Source organism: Aptenodytes forsteri, unplaced genomic scaffold (assembly GCF_000699145.1).
Source record: "Aptenodytes forsteri isolate BGI_AS27 unplaced genomic scaffold, ASM69914v1 Scaffold72, whole genome shotgun sequence".
In the NCBI taxonomy this organism is placed as follows: Eukaryota; Metazoa; Chordata; class Aves; order Sphenisciformes; family Spheniscidae; genus Aptenodytes; species Aptenodytes forsteri.
The window spans coordinates 6,420,319-6,443,543 of record NW_008796193.1 but is presented as its reverse complement, the minus strand read 5'-3'; the positions used below and the strand labels follow the sequence as shown (position 1 = coordinate 6,443,543).

Genomic DNA, 23,225 nt, shown 5'->3' with positions numbered 1-23,225 from the left:
AAGCTTTATAAATAGGTATGACCTGTAAGTCTGATCCATCAAGCTGCTGAACACTGAAAGTCTGTAGTCTTCACAGGAGTGCTCAGCACTTTGCATGATTAGCTCGTGTGCATGTATTCAGTTACCAGACGAGAGCTGGCCTCCGATACCACTGCACATGCTGAACAGGCACTGAAATCAGTCATTATTTATGGAGTGAGGCTTTGCGATGAAAGCAATAGGCTCATTTCTTGCTGATCTCTTTAAACTGTAATGACTCTAGAAACCTTGTTGCAATAGACTGGTTTATGTCAGTTTGAAGAATCGATTTGATCTTTAGGTAAACACATATGTATATCTGTATTTAATGGTATTTTCTTACGCTCTGATAAATCACAGCACTTGTAAAAATATTGAGGGAGAGGTTCAAATGACACAAAACCTCACGTGACAATATTGCATGCAACTACATTAATAAATAACCACACTGAAATATTAACACAAAGCATGCAGCAATGTTACTTGAGTATATGTTTACAGAATGCACGCAGAAGGCCCACCCATAGTGTATTTTTAAACTATTGACTGGTATCTTCTATGGATATTTTAAAAGTACTTTGCATCTGCCAAACTCAAAAATGAGTTGTTCATGTTATTTGGAACAGGTTAGACCTAACGCAGAGCCCTTTTTAAATCCCATCCTTAGAAATCACTTTGTGTTGTGGATTTCATGTTTGCTTCAAGTGTTTAATTAATGACAGACATCTGTAGTAACAGCTTTTGCAGACATGTTTTAGTATCCTCTTAAGAATTAAAAAGCTAAACGTGCACAGCTTTCACAGTGAAGCTGGGTGTTTGGATTTTCATATTTTCTTCTCTAGTCTAAACCAGATAGCACGAAACCAGAGAAAAAGATTCCCAGAACCAGTGAAACAACTATTGTCTCTGTCTACACTTACCATGGGTCAGGCTTTTCAAACTTGCCCACTAGCTCTGAAGGCAGCTCAGTGTCCGACTGTCCTGTTTGAAATACGTAAATGTAAAACTTCACAGGATCTGAGTATCTGCTGCATCCACTGATTTCAGCTGCAGACAACTCAGCTGAGAGCTCAGAACATCAAGTTAGGCATGAAGAGCTAATGAGCCAATTTAGAAAACTTGGGCCTGTCTGTCAGATGAAAAGGAGGACCCTGACAACACCAACAGATCAGCCAGGTGATCCTATGAACATCCATAAAGCACGGGCCTCCATAACACAAAAGTCACAATGACAGAAATAATAACTGGTAACATTACTGGCAGCCACAGAGGCAAAGCCTGCGGCCTAAATCATTGCCTGTTGGAGCCAGTGAGAATTGGAGTGAAACAAATTGGTTGCAGGTCTCTCTTGCCTAAACGTGCATCTGCAAAATGAGACATATTAGTTACTTCGCATGAATAACCTGCATAGTTGAAAAACTGAGATTTCTGGTCACCAGTGTTGTCAGCTTAGCAGTCTGCACAGTGAATTTATGTAATAAATGTTTATAAAATACTGAGTATTCATAGATAGAAGTGATAGACAAAATGCACTGCACATTATGAAAAAAATGGTGGGTATGCAATACAGTATTATCTACTACTCAAACCTCATCGAGGCTAGAAATCAGATTCCTTCATTATAGTTCTATTTTTGGACTGGTGAAATAAATCAGAGAAAAGGAGTGCCATGCATGAAGAGATCACTGACACTTTGAACAAACCTAGGCAAAATGAAAAACGAGCACGTCACAGAATCCACAGGAAGTTTCAGAGCCTCAGCCCACAAAGCAATAGGTATTAGGCATGGGAAAGAGACAGAAGGAATCTAAAGTTTCCTAAAATAAGCTGTAACTTCACAAATGCTTGCACATGACAGCCCACTGAGCAAGCTTGCATGGTCAAGACTTAATGTGCTTTGATCTTTTTTCCCCTTCCACATTTACAGAATGCCATTGACATTGGCTAAAACTTTACTTTAAATAGCCTTTTTAATATCAGTAATCAATTGTAAATTCAGGAAAATTGAAACATTTATAAATATATTTTATATATCAGAGTATAACATATCTAGAGTAAAGTAAAACTATATAGTTTTGAGAGGCATTCTGTGCTGCTTCTTCTATATGCTGTAAACTGTTTGAAAACCTTTGCAATCTTGCATCAGTTTTTTTGGCTTTATTTTTAAGCCAACATACAAGAAAGAAGATATTACAGGGTTGGCAGATACTTTTGCCTGGGCCATCTGAAAAGCCCTGCTGCTGCAAAGACTTACATTGCTCACTTAACTTTTTGTGTTGATAGTTAAGTGTAGGTGCAAGGCTTAGCAGTGAGGTGGGCAGTGGATGCGGAGGTGGGAGTTCAGCCCTACACCTGAATGTTTACATTCCGTTACAAAGGTTCATATTGACCCAGATTGAAAATCTGAGTCTGGAAGTACATATGGAGTAAAAGATTAGTTTCTTACTACAGATAACTTTGCCTCTGTATACTTAGTGCATTATCAGCTGTGTATAATATTGAACACAGACCTGTAATTTATTGATGCTTTAATTTGATGTTTCCTTGCACTGCTCTTTAAAATAATCTATTTCCTCAACAATGAACGATGTGCATATTGGATGTGTTGAATTTATTAAGGTCATAGATTACTATTTGCAGAGCACCACATTTAATGTAGTATTTTTGTACTGTAATGGAAGCATGCCTTCCTTGGGTTCTTTTCCACATATTAAATTGTATTTATTTACCTGTATTTATAACTGTGCAATTTTTAAATATGTTTTAAAAATAAACTTTGTCTGTGGCTTCAAATATTTCAAAATCTCTTTTCAATTTGAAAATGGTCTTGACTAAAATTACTTGAACTGAAAGGAGGGACCTACTTCTCCAAGTGAAATAAAGGATTTTTTTTTAATGAGGTCTTCTAATCTATTGTTTACGATGTGAACTTGCTTCTCTGCTTAAAAATTAAGCCCAGACGAGGCTTTTTTCATTACCAAACATTTGAACTGAAAGGAGGGACCTACTTCTCCAAGTGAAATAAAGGATTTTTTTTTAATGAGGTCTTCTAATCTATTGTTTACGATGTGAACTTGCTTCTCTGCTTAAAAATTAAGCCCAGACGAGGCTTTTTTCATTACCAAACATTTTTCATAAATTCATCGTTACTCCGAGGTAGAGTTATTTTTATAATTTATTTTTATTTCAACATGTTGATAATTATACTTACAACTGGAATTTATACTAGCTGAGGTCTGGCCCAAAGGATTTTGCGCATACACTCCACATGAAGAAAAAGGGAAAAAAGTACATCAGAATTTTTCCTGAAGATCATGCAACTGCACACCTCAAAATTAAAACAGAAGTGGTAATATTAGAACACAATCTTTCTGAAAAAACAAAGCCAACTTGCAGTGATTGAAATCGTTATTCAAGCAACTTCCCATAAACCATAGTAGGAGTTGGCTAGTGGTGTTTTTCAGTTGTGGCTTTCATGGGATGAGGTGAAAGAGCTGACAGAGTAGAAATGACATCATCTTTATACTTTTGCTATGGGACACTGACATAAGCACAGACATGAGAGGGACATAAAATTCCCGTGCCCCGCTGTGGACAGAAAAGATGACAGCCAGCAAGGGGGCTGTGACAGTTACAGCTATTGACAAAGCAGGACAACATTGGCATGGATCTGAAGGCTGACACTCTCAATGGACGTGTGGATTGCTCCAGAAAAAGCCTCAGAAGATACAGCCACAGTTTGCCTGTAGAAGGAAAGCTCTGTCAGAAAAGCCAACTGGCTGCCTATGGCTTTAACCAGAACCTTCTACTAAAGAAGAAAAGGGAACAGACACTGAAAACACACTAACCCTTAGGATGCAAGTAATGTGTGCTCTTGACACTGGCATGTTTTGCCAGGAGATGTTAAGGTTAGTTTAGTTGTTGCTGCTCAAATGCACCAACAAAGAAGCAGCAGGAATGCCCATTAGTTATGTGCACTGTAGCAAACATGGACCAGGAACACAGCACGGCAGTCCTGAAGCCAACAGCACGGCAGTCCTGAAGCCAAACAAAGAGAGAGGTTGGGAGAAAAGCATTAGTACCAAATCCTACGTACAAAACTGCTCAGAAAATCACTGGGAAGGATACTGGTAAAGGAGTGTGAAAATATAATCACCTACTCCACACCAGCTGTCAGCCATGCGCTATCTGTCTTCAATATTTTTATGGCATTCATCTTTCACCACAGCTGTCAGTGCCTCTCTTACTCATGTTATCCTTGTAGCATACCTGAGGGACAAAGAAGTGTTACTTCCCATTTTAGTGAGGGGGAACAGAGACCAAGGGTGGTGCTAACTTGTCAGTTATCTAATACTGCCTTCCACAAGCAGTCCGCGAAAGTTAGCAGGCACAAATCCTATACAGGAATTCTTGCATGGAGTCTGAACATGGCCCTTTAGCTTGCACAAGGAGCCACATAATAAAGGATTTTTTTTTAATGAGGTCTTCCCTATTGTTTACGATGTGAACTTGCTTCTCTGCTTAAAAATTAAGCCCAGACGAGGCTTTTTCATTACCAAAACATTTTTCATAAATTCATCGTTACTCTGAGGTAGAGTTATTTTTATAATTTATTTTTATTTCAACATGTTGATAATTATACTTACAACTGGAATTTATACTAGCTGAGGTCTGGCCCAAAGGATTTTGCGCATACACTCCACATGAAGAAAAAGGGAAAAAAGTACATCAGAATTTTTCCTGAAGATCATGCAACTGCACACCTCAAAATTAAAACAGAAGTGGTAATATTAGAACACAATCTTTCTGAAAAAACAAAGCCAACTTGCAGTGATTGAAATCGTTATTCAAGCAACTTCCCATAAACCATAGTAGGAGTTGGCTAGTGGTGTTTTTCAGTTGTGGCTTTCATGGGATGAGGTGAAAGAGCTGACAGAGTAGAAATGACATCATCTTTATACTTTTGCTATGGGACACTGACATAAGCACAGACATGAGAGGGACATAAAATTCCCGTGCCCCGCTGTGGACAGAAAAGATGACAGCCAGCAAGGGGGCTGTGACAGTTACAGCTATTGACAAAGCAGGACAACATTGGCATGGATCTGAAGGCTGACACTCTCAATGGACGTGTGGATTGCTCCAGAAAAAGCCTCAGAAGATACAGCCACAGTTTGCCTGTAGAAGGAAAGCTCTGTCAGAAAAGCCAACTGGCTGCCTATGGCTTTAACCAGAACCTTCTACTAAAGAAGAAAAGGGAACAGACACTGAAAACACACTAACCCTTAGGATGCAAGTAATGTGTGCTCTTGACACTGGCATGTTTTGCCAGGAGATGTTAAGGTTAGTTTAGTTGTTGCTGCTCAAATGTACCAACAAAGAAGCAGCAGGAATGCCCGTTAGTTATGTGCACTGTAGCAAACATGGACCAGGAACACAGCACGGCAGTCCTGAAGCCAACAGCACGGCAGTCCTGAAGCCAAACAAAGAGAGAGGTTGGGAGAAAAGCATTAGTACCAAATCCTACGTACAAAACTGCTCAGAAAATCACTGGGAAGGATACTGGTAAAGGAGTGTGAAAATATAATCACCTACTCCACACCAGCTGTCAGCCATGCGCTATCTGTCTTCAATATTTTTATGGCATTCATCTTTCACCACAGCTGTCAGTGCCTCTCTTACTCATGTTATCCTTGTAGCATACCTGAGGGACAAAGAAGTGTTACTTCCCATTTTAGTGAGGGGGAACAGAGACCAAGGGTGGTGCTAACTTGTCAGTTATCTAATACTGCCTTCCACAAGCAGTCCGCGAAAGTTAGCAGGCACAAATCCTATACAGGAATTCTTGCATGGAGTCTGAACATGGCCCTTTAGCTTGCACAAGGAGCCACATTCTCCCACCTCTTCCAGTTGCTACAAGTGGTGTGAACACAGTGCGGCGTGACTTGCTGTGGTCACAAAGGACATCTGTGATAGAAAAGAAACCAAAACAGATCATTAAATTTGGACTTCAGGAGCTGAACCATCTTTACCTTTCCTATCATTCAACAATTCACATGGCCTCTACTTCCATGTCAGGAAATTTCACTTATAGCCCGGTAGGTTTACCTCTTACCTCTCCTCCTGTTCCTGGTCCCATGATCCTATAAAAAGATGAAAGGGTTGCCATCCCTCAGTCTTCTTTTTTGGCCTATTCTTGCATCTATCAAAAAGTCCCAGTGGTCACACTGCTATGTAAAGCCCTTGCACATGAGGAAAAAAGGCTTCTCCTTTACTGAACAGCAGGTCAAATTTCTAAATGAGTATGAGGAGTTACAGACCAAGATAAAACTGTGATTGAACAGCAGGAATTTGGGGGGTGAAATGACAACACTCTTCCACATGAACATTGCGAACTCTTGTGTTCAACGAACATCAACTGGCTTGAAAGTTAAAAACAAAAAAATTAATCTTATTTTCTATTTTTGCCATGTTTTATATTCACTCAGGGCTTGGGGATTTTTTTTTTTCCCATCCATAGAAGTGCCACAAGTCACAAGAAATCAAGACTCTCAAAAACCTTTTTGTTCCCTATGCAGGTTTAAGTAAAACACCAAACATGACCACAAAAAGTAAGAAAAGAGGGAGCATCAAAACATACTCAGTCTATTCCTCTTCAGGCAGGAAAGAAAGAAGCAAGAATCCACACAATCACAAGATGTGAGAATATTTCTTTTTAATTTAAAACAGTTGCAACAATGTCATTCACAACCTTTCTCATCTCAGACAATTACTCTCCAAAATGTTAACAGTGCTTCAAGCAAACTCTGAATGGTGCAAAGTAAACCAGTACAGACACTTCCAGGATACAACAGTAAAACCACTGAAGAGTGAATGGAAATCAGAAACCGATCTCAGCCATTAAGGTAGGAAGGGTGATGGGAAAAGAATAAAAAGTTATGTCCAGTTACATGTTTTGCATAGTCTTTCAATGCATGAAAACAGCAAAGAAGATAAGAATGGCTGCTGCCAGGATGGAGAACAAAAAGAATGAATTGTTTCAGAAGCATCATCCAATGTAACAAGCTCTGGTTGCATCTGTTTTCAGAATGTGCGCTACGACCCAGTGGAGGCTTCCTGAATCAAAGAAAATGGATTGATTCCAATTTCAGTTACACCAAAGTAAGTGAGAAGTAATGCCACTGAACCCAGTAGAATTACAAGTGATAGTAGTCCAGAAACATCTAGGCTTGTTTTTAAACCATAGCTTTGAATAAATTAAATTTTTATCCTAATTATATTTTAGCTAGGAAGATTAAATAGGAGTTTGTGTCTACATGTGTTTTGGAGACTGGAGATTGTGACTCAGAATGAGGGGTCTACTGGATCCAGCATGCTGCTAGGAATGAGAGGGGAAAAGGAAAACAAGGAAAAGTTATTGAGTTTTTCTTCCTTCCACTCTCCTAACCTGAATGTATCATGAAAAAGTAAAAATCAGTCTGAGAAGTAAGAGCATTGTTTGCGGCCAAGTCCTGGCTTGCCATAATTCTCAGGTTAGATTGTCTCAAACAGCTCACAGTGATTTTTCTTCCTCCATCCTTTTTTGTCAAGAAGCTCTCAGCACACCTAACCCCCCAACAGGTATTACAGTACCCAGACACATGGAGTTTCCCCATCAGCCACTGCCCAGGTTGTGTACTGAGGCCTGGCCCAGCACAACTAAGTGCATACAAATTTTAGCAGGCAAAGCTTGATAACTTAGTCATCTATTCAGTACAGTCTGTTTGACTGTGGCTTCTGCATGCTGAAGTTTAAAACAAACAAACAAAGAAAACCCCCAAACTCCTCTCCCCCGCATTAGGCTGAAGAGTCAGGAGTTTACATCCTGCTCCTCCAGGTTCATGATGTTCTTCCCACATATCCCATCGCAAAAGTGAGATGACTTAACTGGCCATTTGAAAAAGGAGGGAAGCCACTACTTCGGGAGATAGTAATTCCTCAAACAGCTGAAGAACTTTAACATATTTTCAAGTGCTAAATTTTAGAAGATCCATAAGCCTTTCCCCTAAACTGCTCCCTGCACTTCTGACCCACTTGGCAGTTTAAGCAGGCAGTACACAAAAGAGCGATGAACTGAACAGAATTTCAGAAGCCGAGCTGCTACAGTTCACCTATCACAGCCAGCAAATGGCTCTCCCCTTTCATTTACCATTTCCAGTTTATCACCTGCCAGCTTTCTATCAACTGAGATCAATCAGTCCCACAGCCATTCCAGTTTTAGGATGTACCAGACAAATGGTTTGCAAGAGTCCAAGTTCCATCCTTAATCCTATGAGACCAGCCATGTTTCCAGTTTAATTATGAACATGGGAACAACTCTGCTGGCATTTATTTACCTGAGGTTTCTAAATAAAAAGGTAGTGGCCACCAGATCATCTTAGTTTATAAACAGCCCTTTAAGTTCATGAGGCAAGAAGGAAGCCGTTGTGTTGAAATTCCTTGGAATATAACTGACATTCAAAAAAATTAAAGAGGAAAAAAAAAAAAAAAAAGAAAAGAGAGGCCTTTTGTCCTTTTTCTACTGCCAGAATGAAAAAGCACAAACATAGATATACGGAAGTTTTGTTCTTTCACTTTAAATAGAAGATGCATCACTGCATAATTTGCTGATCCCATTTTCAAATCTGGCATTTTCTGGTGAAATACACAAATACTCAAAACCCAGAAGAAGGAAAAAAAATTACTGGCAGCTTTTATTTTGTCCAGAACTGGTGGCTCAATAATTACAAGGCAGCTGAATCTCACAGGAGCCACTCAGTAATGTACTAGGACGCCGTTCTTTTGTGTCAGTAAGAGCACTAAATGCAGGAAGCTTTCCCAGCAATTAGGCACCATTTACAGTCTACAGAATTATTGCACTAGAATTTCTCTCATAATCTTTTAAGATTGAAAACTGATTTTAAAAAAAATCAACAGTGTTTTTTGGCTCTGCATGAGGCTATATGACCAGAAGGAGAACTATTTTTCCCCAAACGCTGGAAAAAATAAAATGCCCTACTCATAACCAGATCTTTAATTTGGGTTCTCTTCTGTAGTGTGTAGCTGCCTGAATTTTGCTATTAAATTTGCAGGCATTGACTGCAGAGAAAATGTAATTATACCTCCCTGCCCCTCTTGCACTCTGTAAGGAGGATTTTTTTTTTTTTTTTTGACTGTTCCAATTTATTTTGAGGGCTCAGTAAGATTGTATGAGGCAACTTCAGCAACAGTCTCTTAAGCAGTGGCCAACACTGAGAACCTTTTGGGGTTTTTTGGAATCATGAAAGGTTTCACACTCACCATTGTATTTTTTCTAGAATTAGTGTTTTCAAATACAATTTAAAAACCCACATATATATTCTTGCCTGTAACACAAACTGAAATAACACCCCAAAAAAAAAAAAAGACAGGAAAGGCCAGCCCCTACCTACATACCCCTTCATCCCTGCCAGAGATATAAAACTTCTTTTAGAAGGTGTCTGTTGAAGAGATCACATTATTGGTGTGTTTGCAATTTTTAAGAAAGCTGAAACATCATTTCAAGGTGGGGTTTTTTTTGTTGTTTGGGTTTTGTTGTTGCTGGATTTTTTTTTTTTTTTTTAAAACGGGGGGGGGGGAGAGAGGGGCAAATCAATAAATCAGCAATTTTACTAAGCAATTTCCCCCACTCATGGATGGAACTAAATGTTTAAGCAATCTTTGGCAGAAAGCAGAATTGCACTGCGAGTTCTTTGTCAGGGAGTTGGTTTCAGCTGGAATGTGAGTGGTCTAGATGCAAATTTCCCCGAAATAAATATAATGGGACATTAACCTCTCCTTTACCTCCTTCATAAGAAAATAAAATGTAAATAATAGCCTTGCCTTTCCTGAGGGTATGCATTTAATTTTATAGTCTGCTTCTTTTAGCCATCTGTAATCCTGAATCTGTTGGAAGAACTTGCAAAACAAACATTCAAGATGAAGAAACCTATGTCTGCAAAAATAAAATCTACTATTTCTCTTTGGCAGAAAACGTACAGGGCACTGACAGCAGATTGCTTCCATCTCCATTAGTTTCTTAGGTTTATGCATCAGAAAGGCGAACCAAAATACTATAAAACTGAATTCCAGCAGATATAACTTTAGTTGACTTTTCTCACTGTACTGAAAATAATCTCTCAAATAAGACATTCTGCTTTGAAGAACACTCACACACACCCGACCTCCAACTTTATATGCGATATGATTTCTCTAAGTGGTCTGGACTCTGGCTGAAAACACTGACTCTCAGTTACCAAAGAGGCAAGTATTTCTTCCTGGTCTTCAAAGGATGCATGGACAGAACAGGAAGGAGCTGGGCTGAACTGGGCTATTCTTGTTCAACTCTGAAACTTCTGTTTTCTCCATATACTAGCTGCAAACTCCACCAGTAATCTGCATGGTCTTAAGGTATCCTTTAAGGTGTATAAATTTAAAACAACGTACTATAAATCACCTAATAGAATTTTCTCTCTAATGCTTAAGGCGGCATCAAATGACTGTTTTTAAATAAACTATAAATATCCCATGCTTTCCTTTGCTTTTTGGCAGTCCAAGAGTTAGGGGTCTTTTGTTGGTTTTAAATTTTCTTTTTTATTGTATGCTTTTTTGGCAGGTTAAAAAGGCTTATGGCTTGTTAAGGCCAGGTAATAGATTTGAGGCCTAACTTGGTATCCTGTGGTAAAAATAAACGTAGCCCAGGTCTTTGGGAGGTCGTTCTGAGGCACAGACTCTAAGGTCATTGTAGATCACCCATCTGAAATGAAAACAAGATTGATTACATTCCATGTGTATAAAAATCATCACAAGTTTATTAGGGACTTCTCAGACCCAAACTTCAAAGAGCTTAAAATCTAAAATTAGGCATTGCAGCAAGAACAAAAGACCAGAGAAACAGCCAAAGCAGGTTTACTGGCAGAATCAGGAACTGAAAAGGAAGAGGGACATGCAGAGGAATGTGTAGTTACAGTTCAATTGAAGGAAAATCAGGGATTCCCAAGGCCAAATAATAGAAACATATCAAAATTGCAGCCAAGATCAGCACTGCAGTACTAGCAATACTAGTATCAGCCCATAGTTTGATGGGTTTCTATGATGGGGAATGAAAGAAAGTTGGGGGAAGCTCAGATAAACAAAGCCAGATACAGAACTGATGCCCCAAAATGAACAGAGATTTAGAACAGCAAGCACAGGAGAGCTGATGATATGTTTCAGCATAGACCTCAGTGGAATCAGAACTGACTCATCACATCTACAATCTGTAACAATCTTCATTTCTTTGCTGGGAATGGTAATGACATGCATGTTTTGTCTGCCATGAATACACATCCTGCTCTGTACAGATGCATGCTTCAAAGAAAACGTTTGCTCATCCTTGTGTGTCTCTCCCAATTCCACTCACCTTCCTTCTTTTTTGATATGACAAACATAGTGGCCACTCATTGTGGATGTTCCCATGTGGCTGATGAACCCAAACAGCTCGTATCCTGTTTAAGAAATACGAATGGGAGCATAAGTCTTCTATTGCTAACATTGCAATATGACTCCAGGGGAAACTTTCTTTCTAATACTGGAGAAGCGCTAAGCACTCCTAACTCAGACTCTGCATCCCCAAACACAGTTTCTGTTAAGACTGCAGCATATTCTCGCTTTAACTAGCGGTCAGATTCACTGTCAAACATCAAACCAATTCAAATCAAACCCACATAGATCTGTGCACATACAGCAGGGCTGTGATCACAGCCCCTACTAGGAAAGGGAAAACGGCAGATCCATTCCTAGTTCACAGAGAGCACCACAGAAAGTGCCAGATACGGAGTTCATTCTGCACACAAGTTAGCTATAAGTGTGATCACAGATCCCCTATAAATCAAACAAAAACCAGAAGTTTATATTTCAGCAGCCCACAAAAGAGAGGACAGGAAAGAAACCTCTTCCTTCAATACGAGGACAATTTTTGTGCTTAATGTCTCTGGAGAACTCAGCATTGGTTCTTGCTCCCCACCCATTCATGCCATTCACCCAAATTACCACCAAAAGTAAAAGGGTACCTTCTTTCAGGATATTGCATAAGGACAGGGGCCTGGATTTTGGTGGAGAGGGCTTTCTGGAGCCATTTTACAGTATCATGTTGGTTATCAGGATTTCAGGCACTCAGTAAATGGTCTCAGTCTATAAAGGCTAAGTACCACAAAAAATAATTATTCCAAATCTTTTTTTTTTTTTTTAACCTAACGATAATCAATGTTTCCCATGTCTCCAAGAGACTTAAGATTGGTCTTTATAATGTTACAAAACAAAGAAATGAATGTTCTTATACAATAACAGCAACCACAGAAACAAAAAATCAAATTGGCTGTTAATTTTTTTTTATAAGACCATTACAGTCAAGATCAGAGGTACAAGTTTAGAACAGACTACAGTTATTAGAATTGGTCACTAAAGACCCTTCAAAAAACGTTATATCCTTATGTTAGAACCACCGCTGAGCTTTTGTACTCTAGTGCTTTTACACTTACAATAGGTTCTTTGCCTACTTCACAACTTTGACTGCTGTACATTAGCCCCATCTTGTGGTTTATTTAGCAGTAGTATGACTGAGGATCTCAAAGAAAAAAACAAAAGAAAATAGCAAAGCAGTACACGCAGGATAACAGCTATACCTGCCATATTTAGAACAAGGAACTTGGTCGAAGGGATTATCAAATCTCCCATCAGACCACAGGAGGACAGAAACTCAGGTGGTCTGTAACAGCAGCGTTATCTTTAGGATGCTCAGCCTCTGAAAATTTAAACATTCTAGGTTTTCTTTGTCTTTTTGTCTTATAGCAACAAAACAAAAAGTAAAGCTAGGCCAGGAAAGACTTATATGCTGTGGCAACATGAAACTTGGACTCAGGTTATTCAGTGAGTCCAGGGAAAGAGTTTTCTGAGCAAACACAGCCCACCAAACAGTCCCACAGAATTGGACTCAGCCCCAGAAGCAAGACTGGAAGTAAATTGTCTGGATCATGTCCAAAAAACCACGATAACTACTTTCAAAACAGAAAAGAGTTCTACAAGTGGTGTAGGTGTGACGCAACAACATGACAGCCAGTTCTAAGCTGAAGAACTTACTTCCAGACCCATCTTTGATCCTGGGTCCCTCCGACCCTGTCTCTGCAAGGATATTGGCATTAGCATTGTTCTCCATATTCATCATGTCCAAAGCAGGCTCACTTTCTTCCTCGAGTTCAGGGTGGCTGAAGATCCATTCCAGTGCACGCTCCAAATTATTGTTCTGCAGGTCAAACAAGCAAAAGAGCAGCCTTTAATACATTCTCTAGCATCATGCTACCACTCAGTCTTTGAACAGAGTAAGGATCGTGTTCGACAGCACTTAAAATCTTGTAAAATACATACTCTACCTCCATCGAAATAGTATTCAACAAGCACTCTGCAGAAGCTTGACAGATGGAAAAGATTTCCTCCCACAGTTAACGCCCATGGCCCCCAGGTTCTCATCTTGAAGATTCATAGTCTTTAGGCACCCAGGTTGTTTCTCAATAGATGGTAAAAGAAGCTAAGTTTTCCTCACTTTCCTCCACATTTTAACGTTCAAGTGAAACACACAAACCACCTTCCCCACTCTAACCCAGACAAGTCAGGCATCCCACACTTTGCCAGAATAGTTCTATGTGCATCATCCACTAACTGCATTTTTATACACGTTTCAAAGGCATCTGAGCATGCACATGTACAAAACACATAATATGAAATGAAACCCAAGTGCTACCGATAACTCATGGAACTCACCGTTGCCTTCAGCGCTTGAATTGATAGATTCCTTTGGAAGCCCATGGAAATGATAATTGCAACCATCTCTTCGGGAGGTTGGTTATCTAGCCCAACAATTCCAAATGCAGCTGCTCCACTGGAAGCAACTTCTCCAAATGCAGGTGTGACCAATGGCTCAGCAAAGTCTGGAACAAACAAACATTCATCAGTTCCTTCTTTTGCCCCATTGAACTGGAAAGTCAACAACAAAACACAAACAAACGAACAGGACCTCAAAAGCAGTCCTGAAATCAATGTAAGTTCATTTCACTGGCCCAGTTGGGACTTAGATGTGCGGAAAGCCTTAAAAACAAGATGAACATGCACATTACAAAATATCTAGGTGGACAAACTCATACTGAGCAGGCTGGAACAACTTGGCACATCACAGAAGTGAAACAACTGCAGGAAAGTAGCAAAGATTGGTATGGAAGCAATGATGACACCAGAATAGTAGACAACCCAGCTGATATAGGTATAGATGTAAAATGAACTGATTCCATAGCTGAAATATATCAGTTAAGCACAAGTAAAACGCATTGCCCATTTACACAAAAGCCCACAGTGAAATGTGAACTCAACCAAATCTGGAATTTCCTGGCAAGGGAGTGCTCAGGTGTACTCAGTGCTGAATCATGGATCCAGACTTTGCATGGATGAAACACAGGAAGTAGAGAACATCTAGCAGCCCTGTCCATCAGTAGACAGCCCAAGTTCTAAGTACAGCGTGAATACTCTAGCCTGAGCTAGAGAAGGCTGATATGGAAGAAAAGCATCTGGACCACAGGATTCTTTGTACTTACACTTGATCACAAGTCAGCTTCCCCCTTAGCAGCACGGACCTAACCAAAGGGTGGAAAAGAGAGCTGGCCCACACCATCAGTGAGGACAGGAGACCATACTGCTGGTGTAGCTTAGGTTTGTTGTCTTATTCTAGGCAGAGGATGCCACATAAGGGTCAAGATCTGCATATCCCAGGAACAGCTTAGGAAAATTCACTCACACCTCCAGGCTTCCTGGGGTGGGGAAGGGGGCCATTGTTTCTGTCACACATTATAAAATTTCTACTAACTGCCAAAATACACAACTAGGAGTTGAGTTTAACTTACACCTTCCAGTCACTGACCTGGTTCTTCCATGTGTGCGATGATCCAGTTGAAAGCGACTTCAGCACCCAGGTTGCCTGTATAGTACACAGCTTTCCGACATGCTTCCAAAGGAAAACCCATCTCTGCCAGTTGCATAACTGAAGACTCATCAATATCTAGAGCTACAAGAAAGGACCTTCTAAAACATAAAAGTCTAATTTCATCCATTGCATAGTATTTCTTATTGTTATTCATGGTGCCACATATTACAATACATATCTCTCGTATTTGTTTTAGTACTGCAGTAAACCCACACCCATTAGAAAACAGCCTTGTACAAAGCATTATATTATATTTGCTATGGATTACTGGTAATCTTTTGTCTCAGTAATCTACATAGATCCTTATACCTTGATGAATTCCTACAGGGCTTTATTTATTAAAAGACTCACCACTGGATTTCAAGGGGTGAAGAAGTTAGGTGCTGAGCTTAGCTAGAGATGGCAGCCAAAAGCAATCACCTCTCTTAAAGGCAGGATCTTGCAGGTGAGAGAAACAACGGCTGCTGGATCTGGCAGTCTCCAGTTGAACTCCACCTCTGAATGACAGGGCCTGACAGCTTCAGCTGAGATCAGAGTCCAGAGGGAGCCAGGATCAAGTAGCTGTGACCCCCAGAACTGCAAGATCCTGCTGATGAGCAGCAGATAGAGGGGCAGCTCATAGTCTGGCTACACTGATGCTACTACAGACTCTTTAAGAGTCCTGCACACATGCAAGTAAATGCTGAACAAGTACAAAAATCAGCTGTTATTTAGAAGCATGCAGGGCAATACTCCATGCATCTCTGTGAGGACAGAGAATCCATTAGCTGAGAAAAAACATGACAATTTTTTAAGCAGCTAAAATACCAGTCTCAGAAAAATGAGATACATACACTCCACAAAATGGTTCGTCATACGATCTGAAAATTGAGAAAGGAAAAAACAGGGAAGAGGACTTATATGAAGGCTAAGTAGATTCATATGTGAACAACAATTCCATGTTTTTAAAGTCATAGAAACATTTGACCTCATACAGGCAGGGCATGTTCATCCTTACATCCCTGACGTTTTTGCCGTGAATTAGACCAGGGATTTCTGCCCAGTAATTTCCCTAACTCAACTCAGAGCAAAGTGTCATTGGTACTATAAACCAGTAGGAAATATAGCTGATGGCTGACCTAAACTGACTTAAGCAAGAATCTATTTTGTTATCAATAAGGTACCATCACCCATGCACTTACATTAAAACTAGGTCAGTACATTGAGCAAGAGGATAAAAAAGGATAGGCCTTGGGAAGGAACCCACAGATAAGGGACAAAATTAAAACCTTTAGAGAACTGAATTTTGCCATAGCCTTTGCTCTGCTACAGAATTTCAGGTACTAGCTACTTTTCACATGCGTACATCTTGATATTATACCACCACTATTATAAATATCCAAGCAAACAGGGCAATTGTTATGACAGTAGTTACATTACTAGTTTCCTATTAAATACTGAGGCACCCAAACTTAAGTCATCTGGAAGAAATTGCAACAACCTGGGTCTAAAGGTCACACTATAAAAATATGATTTCACTTGCTATAAAACATTTCATTCTCCAGAGAAACCCAGGGAACAAGGAAGGAGGATATTCTAATATTCTTTCTGAACTTTAGCGTAAAAGAAACAGTCTTCAGTTACAGAAGCACAGAGCTGCTTTTTTGTCCATAGCTCCAAAAGGTGAAGCTTAAGGAGAATCAGTACGTGCTAGAGGGAAAGGGGAATACAGGAGAGAATCAAGAGAGAAGTAGTCAGTAAGTACCTTTTGGGTCATCAGGAATGATAATGGGAGGAGCAATGTCTGGAAGTTCCTCTTCTCCTGGCTGGAGACCCCTGGCCCGAAGGTGGCTGATATCTAGGAAATCTGGCATGTCTATAGAAACATCTACAAAAGCAGAGAAACAGGCTAAGCTTATGAATCCAGCAAAATGACCTCATGGTGCAACCTACCCCTTCAGGGAGGGGACTCTGGTACTCAAGCTACAAACACAGCCAGGATTTTCCTCCTGAAAATGGTTATTTGATAAATTCCGAACACTAAAGCACAATTTAACTAGGAGGTCAGACTCCATGAAACTGTATTTTAACTCCACAGACCTAATGGATTGGTTTAATTTGTCATAAAAGAAAAGAAGATTCAATTGGGATCTTCACAGTATAAATTTGAGACTCAAGCCAGGTCCTCATTATACACCAAAACGTGTACACCTTATAGGTTATCTTGGATAGAATGAGAAAAAGGTAAATGTAAAAGTCACATACCAAGCTTTTTGGGTACCCAATCAAGGCCAAAGGTGAATTTCTTTATCTGCACCACTAAGTACTCAGGAAACGAGGCAAAACGAGAAGTCCTGGGAAGCACAAGAAATACAAGTCAGTGAAACAAGGCAACAATCACAAGCAGCACAGATTTCAGTACCTCATGCACACTGCGATGAGTAACTTTAGCCCTGAGTGAGATGAATAGTGATGGATTTTATAAACATAGATGTCAAAAAAATGTTTTCAAGTACAGTGGAGAAGTATGGTAGTAGCTTTCCATGCATTCATATCCTGAACATCAGCCCAACTCCGCTTGTAGGAAGATTATAGAAAACAACTACAAGTAATATTAAACTTGCTTACTCAAGTTGTTCTGAAGTTGAATGTGAGGAAATAAATTTTGAATGACATATTAGCTAGAACTTCAGGGCATGGGCTTAAAACACAGGTTGGACAGAATGGAGTAACAATTAAATCTGCGGTTTTTTCACTCCCTTTCTAGTAACAGTAGCATTGTCCATGAGGTATCAGTCCACTTATAAAGCATTTCATCAAGCAAAGGTAAAAAAGCCGTCATTTGTAGTTTTTCACATGAAAAGTGCTATATAAAAAAACCTACACGATATTGTTTTTGAGCTACTATGATCTTTATCAAAATAGAGGATGACTCTTGAGTTTAAGGGGATCCCTGATATTTGCCCACTTAGCAAAAAGAAAAAGTTTAATCTTGAACACAAAGCAACATTATATGTACCACCATTCTCCTCCTCTATGCTCCCATTTTCCCCACATTTAATCTCCTGCATCCTTCCCTTTACCTTCCATTCACACATGGCATCCTTTCTTCTAATTCACCTAACTCTCTGGATAAAATACAGTAAATGCATCATAAATGTAAGGCCTTCCTACCATACTATAAATAACTACTTTCTAAATTATTGTTAGCACCACCTTGCAATTTTAGTAACTTTATCATCTGCAGCACGAAACTTTTGAATTTTAAATAGCAAATTATTCTTCATCTTTCAATGCTTTTAAAGACCTAGGGGATGAAGAACAGCTGAATTACAAATTAACCCTGGATCTATTTAAAAGACTAGAATGTTCTTCCAACATATTCACAGTTAATACAAAAAACCTTTTAGATTTCTGCCACATTTTTCTCCACCATGTGCACTTGTCTCCCAATTTTCAATACAATGTCAGTGAAACTGTACGCTAAGACAGCAATGAGTCATTGATATGTTAAGTGATCTAAAAACAGAAGGTACCTAGCCACAGCAAACCAGTTGCAGAGCCCAATTTTCAACCACTCCTTGCTGCTGACATAGAAATGGAACTGGATAAGTGACTAACTCTTGTTCTCAGCAAGAAATACTGCCCTTGAAAATTGCACTGATCTCTACCTTCCGTCTTACTACTTCTTAATGCTTTTTTAAGCCCCAAATGTTCTTGGTTCTTTTATCCACCTGACTATAAACACAGAAGATGGGTTCCTTCTTTTATATGTCCATCTTGTATCATGGCCCCATGTAAGTGACAGCAAACTTAACAGATGCAACCAAACACTGTAGCATACAAAGATGACGTGTTGAAATCCAAACACAAACAAGAAATAACATAAAACATAACAACATAAAACCAAAGTTTTCAGCATAGCACTTCACAAATGCAAAAATTTCCACCCATCTAAAGAACTTCCTCACAAGAAACACCAACTTCGTTTACTTCACCCTGTTTTGTTGCCACACAATGCCCTTTAACATTTTTAGTCAAATCAAGACATCAGACTAAGCACAGAGATCCAGACTGTATCTCCTACTACACAGTACAGAGCTCTATCACTAGTTAATACATAGGATGCAATTTTAAAACGTGGGCAGACAATTAAGCTACAAGCATTTGAAGTTCAAGCTCTTAACAACCAGACCGCATCACCTCTTGAAGTTTGACAGTTGAGAACAATTTATTTCCTGCTCAGTTGGTCATTACCACTCGTCAGGCTTGATCTGCACATTACATTTATAAGCCCCAGCACTAATACAATGCCAAAGCCCACTATGTCTTTGTCTATTTCTCTCTGCATCATGTCCAAGCGAGATAAGCACAGAGCACTACGATATAGGTTTTTAATAGGCAGCCAGACACACACTCACTTAACTCCTGCAGATTTTGCTTGAAGGGCACTGCTCCAGAAATCCTCTACATTATTTGGTTCAGAAAAGGCCTGCAGACACGCACTAAATGGGATCTTGGCACGGACAAGCTCTGGTGGAGCTCTCCTTGCAGCTTCTGCTTCTCGCCTCTTCAATTCATAGGCAATTAATTCATCTGAGAAATATACATGACACTAAAAGCTAAATAAAGATTGTTGTGGTTATGAAGTCCCTCACCAGTCTTATTTTTGCAAGTTTTAGAAATACAAAAACCTACTTATCAATAAAACTTTTACATGGCTTTAACTAGACATCAAATCTTTTTGTATGCATTCCGGTCAGGAGCTACACTTACAACCACATCTCTTTTTTGAAGGTTTCTGTTCATGGTGAAAACACAGAACTGGAAATAGTGGGCAACAGGCAATTAAAACCTTGCCATGACAGACAGAATCCTGTGTTAATAGTAACACCAAATACCACTTTATCAGCTCAATCTGACTTTGGAAAATTATTGCTGTCTATCTGTGTCATCTGACTTTCTAGACAGGACAGGATTATGTATGAGCTCGAGAGTCCTGACACCGGCAAGTTGAACAGCGTGATATGATAAATTCATAAACTAATATACCTCCTGAGCCATTATGTGGAAATAACATGCTCTTTTATAAGCAACAGAATCATCACTGAAACTGATGAACAAAGAATGCAAAGTTCTCCAAAACTTATATTTTCAAATCAAAATGGTCTTTTTAAAATACATCATCCAGTTCAAGGAGTTGTGGGCTAGGTGACAAACAGTAGGTAGAATTCTGTCTTGTGTTATTTCAAAGGATCTGATCAAATAACCAGAATAGTTCATTCTGACTTTAAAATATTTTAAATTTTGAGATTATAAAGGAAACCAGAGGCACATCCCCCTTCTAGTGTTCCTGTGATGTCCCCTTCACTTCCACCTCAAGCATACATTTATTTACCTCAAGCACACATTAGCAGGACTAGGGAAGTGATTGTCCCCCTGTACTCAGCACTGGTGAGACCACACCTCAAATACTGTGTTCAGTTTTGGACCCCTCACTACAAGAAGGACATCGAGGTGCTGGAGCGTGTCCAGAGAAGGGCAACGAGGCTGGTGAGGGGTCTGGAGAACAAGTCTTATGAGGAGCGGCTGAGGGAACTGGGGTTGTTTAGCCTGGAGAAAAGGAGGCTGAAGGGAGACCTCATCGCTCTCTACAACTACCTGAAAGGAGGTTGTAGCGAGGTGGGTGTTGGTCTCTTCTCCCAAGTAACTAGTGATAGGATGAGAGGAAATGGCCTCAAGTTGCGCCAGGGGAGGTTTAGATTGGATATTAGGAAAAATCTCTTCACCAAAAGGGTTGTCAAGCATTGGAACAGGCTGCCCAGGGAAGTGGGGGGGTCACCATCCCTGGGGGGATTTAAAAGACGAGTAGATGCGGCGCTTAGGGACATGGTTTAGTGGTGGACTTGGCAGTGTTAGGTTTACAGCTGCACTTGATATTCATAAAGGTCTTTTCCAACCTAAATGATTCTATGATTTATTATCTTAGTCTGCAAGACTCTTCACCATTGATTGCAGGCACAACCAAGATTTGTCATTAACTCCCTCCTGCTCCCAAGTCTTCCAGCCTCCTCAGCCATTTTCTCCTTTAAAAACAAGTATGCTTTCCCAGGCAGCCCCCAGGCATGAAAGTATCATTCCTGTATATTAAATCAACGTCCACCATTTCACCTTCCTTCCCTCCTCTCCTCAAGCCCAGGATATCCAAATTGTGTATTTTGGCTTTATAGATGACAAGCTATCTTATACCCCTATTCTCTATTATCACATTAGATCTTATAATCTGCTGCTAACCAACACAAAGTTGATTTGGGTTTTTTTGTGTGTGTATGTGTGTGTGTGTTTGTTTTTACAAGATATTCATTAGCTAGTATGTTCAGTTCCTTTTTTAGCATTAAGAAGTTTTTATATACTGGTTCACTGTCCAGGACAAAGGAAATCCATTCCTAATGGGGATCTTTGGGCACACACACGCACAAAAAACAAGGGTAAATAAATTGTATTACAAGTGGTGTGGCACATCCCTGGGTCAAATCCAGGTTAAGGTTGTAAATCACAAATCTCTGACATCTTTATCATACAAACTGCTACCATTCTTGGTGATATATTCCTGAGTGGTGACACTTAATGGTGGTCCCACAGTCTGAGAAGAAATCTGTCTGAAAACTTGCCAAGAGTATCCAGGTAGAATCCTTCTTCCCTAAAAATATAATCAGGGACAGTAAAGCCACAAGCTGATGTGTGTTTAAAATCTCCTTTAAAGAAAACCAAGCCAAGTAACTTTCCCCTGATCAGTTCATTGGTTTGATTTGCCACAAGACCTTGAACCATTCTATCCATACAAAGAGACCACATGGAGATGAGAACTTCAATCCCTCATGGTTGAGAGAGTCACCAGAAGGTCAGCCAATGGACCAGTTTCTTTCTTTACCTTTGTTCGTTGCTGCCTCCATGGCAACAGGTAACTGCATGATATAGTCCACCCTCTCTGTGTAGCGGACCTTTCTGGACTGGCAGCATTGTGTGCGTTCTTCCACCAGGAACCGGAAAACATCACTAGGGTTTTCTGAACCTACAGGGTTCCTCTGAAAGGAATATTAGATCCAATCATTTAAGTGTCAAACATTAAAGTGATCAGAGAACCCAAAGGCTGCTGGTTGTTTTATGGCAAGCACAAAGATGCCAATCTTGCACCCAGATCTGACAGCTCAGCTTGCATTTTGTTGCATGCAGAACTTTTGCACCCACAGAGAATCCCACTGAAGTCCACAATGTCTGCTGCATACACAGCAGAATCTTTCTACACATAGTCACTTGCAGAATATGTACCTAATGAATCTGACTAAGTCAAGGTGAACAGAAGAAGGTAGGAAGGTGGCAGGTTATAATAAAGATAGAAAGCTGAGGTAAATAACATGGAGGATCCTTTCAGCAAATAGAATTGCTCTTACCACTCCGAATCTGCACTGAAACAGAACAAGCAACTTGTAGTTCATTATCCAGATGGGAATGTCATACAAATAATATACCTCCTCTTTATTGTTCATGTTAATGTCTGTTATCAGGCAAAAAACAGAAAAATGTCTTTAACCACCCTGTAATCAGTACATGCGTTTTGGGATGTGGAACATTATGCATGCAAATGTAAATAACTTCATCTAGACTGTAACGCATGAATAAACACACTCAATTCTTGGGGAAAATGGGAAAAAGAGGGAGGAAGGATGGACAAGAAAGAAATGCTTTAAATCAAAACTGCATGTATTTGTAAATTTCCTTCTTAGAATAAACCACCCTGTAATCAGTACATGCGTTTTGGGATGTGGAACATTATGCATGCAAATGTAAATAACTTCATCTAGACTGTAACGCATGAATAAACACACTCAATTCTTGGGGAAAATGGGAAAAAGAGGGAGGAAGGATGGACAAGAAAGAAATGCTTTAAATCAAAACTGCATGTATTTGTAAATTTCCTTCTTAGAAAGACAGCATTAAAATTCACAGTACTGATTCTTTTACACACAGCATTGAGCTGGAGCTCAGTGGAACTAACATTTTATACAGAAATATTCAACTGACAAATAGTCACTTTGCTTTCAGCAGGGGAGTCCTTCCTCCTATTATGATTCAATGACATACAGCTGGGATTTGTAGAAGAACTGGACATGGTAATTAGTTTGCTCCC

The 23,225-nt window shown here is 39.7% G+C and overlaps 1 protein-coding gene across 2 annotated transcripts in view; it reads right to left on the bottom strand.

Moving 5' to 3' along the window:
* Nucleotides 1–6,716: 6,716 nt before the first annotated feature.
* USP13 (ubiquitin specific peptidase 13 (isopeptidase T-3)) overlaps nt 6,717–23,225 on the bottom strand; it is a 45,268-nt gene continuing 28,759 nt past the window's right edge. Inside the window, exons 11-20 of one of the 2 annotated variants that reach the window (XM_019474326.1) lie at nt 21,969–22,122; nt 19,459–19,633; nt 17,303–17,391; nt 16,803–16,925; nt 15,892–15,918; nt 14,996–15,139; nt 13,849–14,015; nt 13,171–13,333; nt 11,456–11,540; nt 6,717–10,810 (exon numbers count right to left, since the gene is read on the bottom strand). In XM_019474326.1, the coding sequence (XP_019329871.1) occupies nt 10,717–10,810; nt 11,456–11,540; nt 13,171–13,333; nt 13,849–14,015; nt 14,996–15,139; nt 15,892–15,918; nt 16,803–16,925; nt 17,303–17,391; nt 19,459–19,633; nt 21,969–22,122 (1,221 nt within the window). In that variant the 3' untranslated portion in view covers nt 6,717–10,716. The remainder of the gene's footprint in view (nt 10,811–11,455; nt 11,541–13,170; nt 13,334–13,848; nt 14,016–14,995; nt 15,140–15,891; nt 15,919–16,802; nt 16,926–17,302; nt 17,392–19,458; nt 19,634–21,968; nt 22,123–23,225) is intronic. The other variant, XM_019474327.1, reaches the window with a different exon arrangement.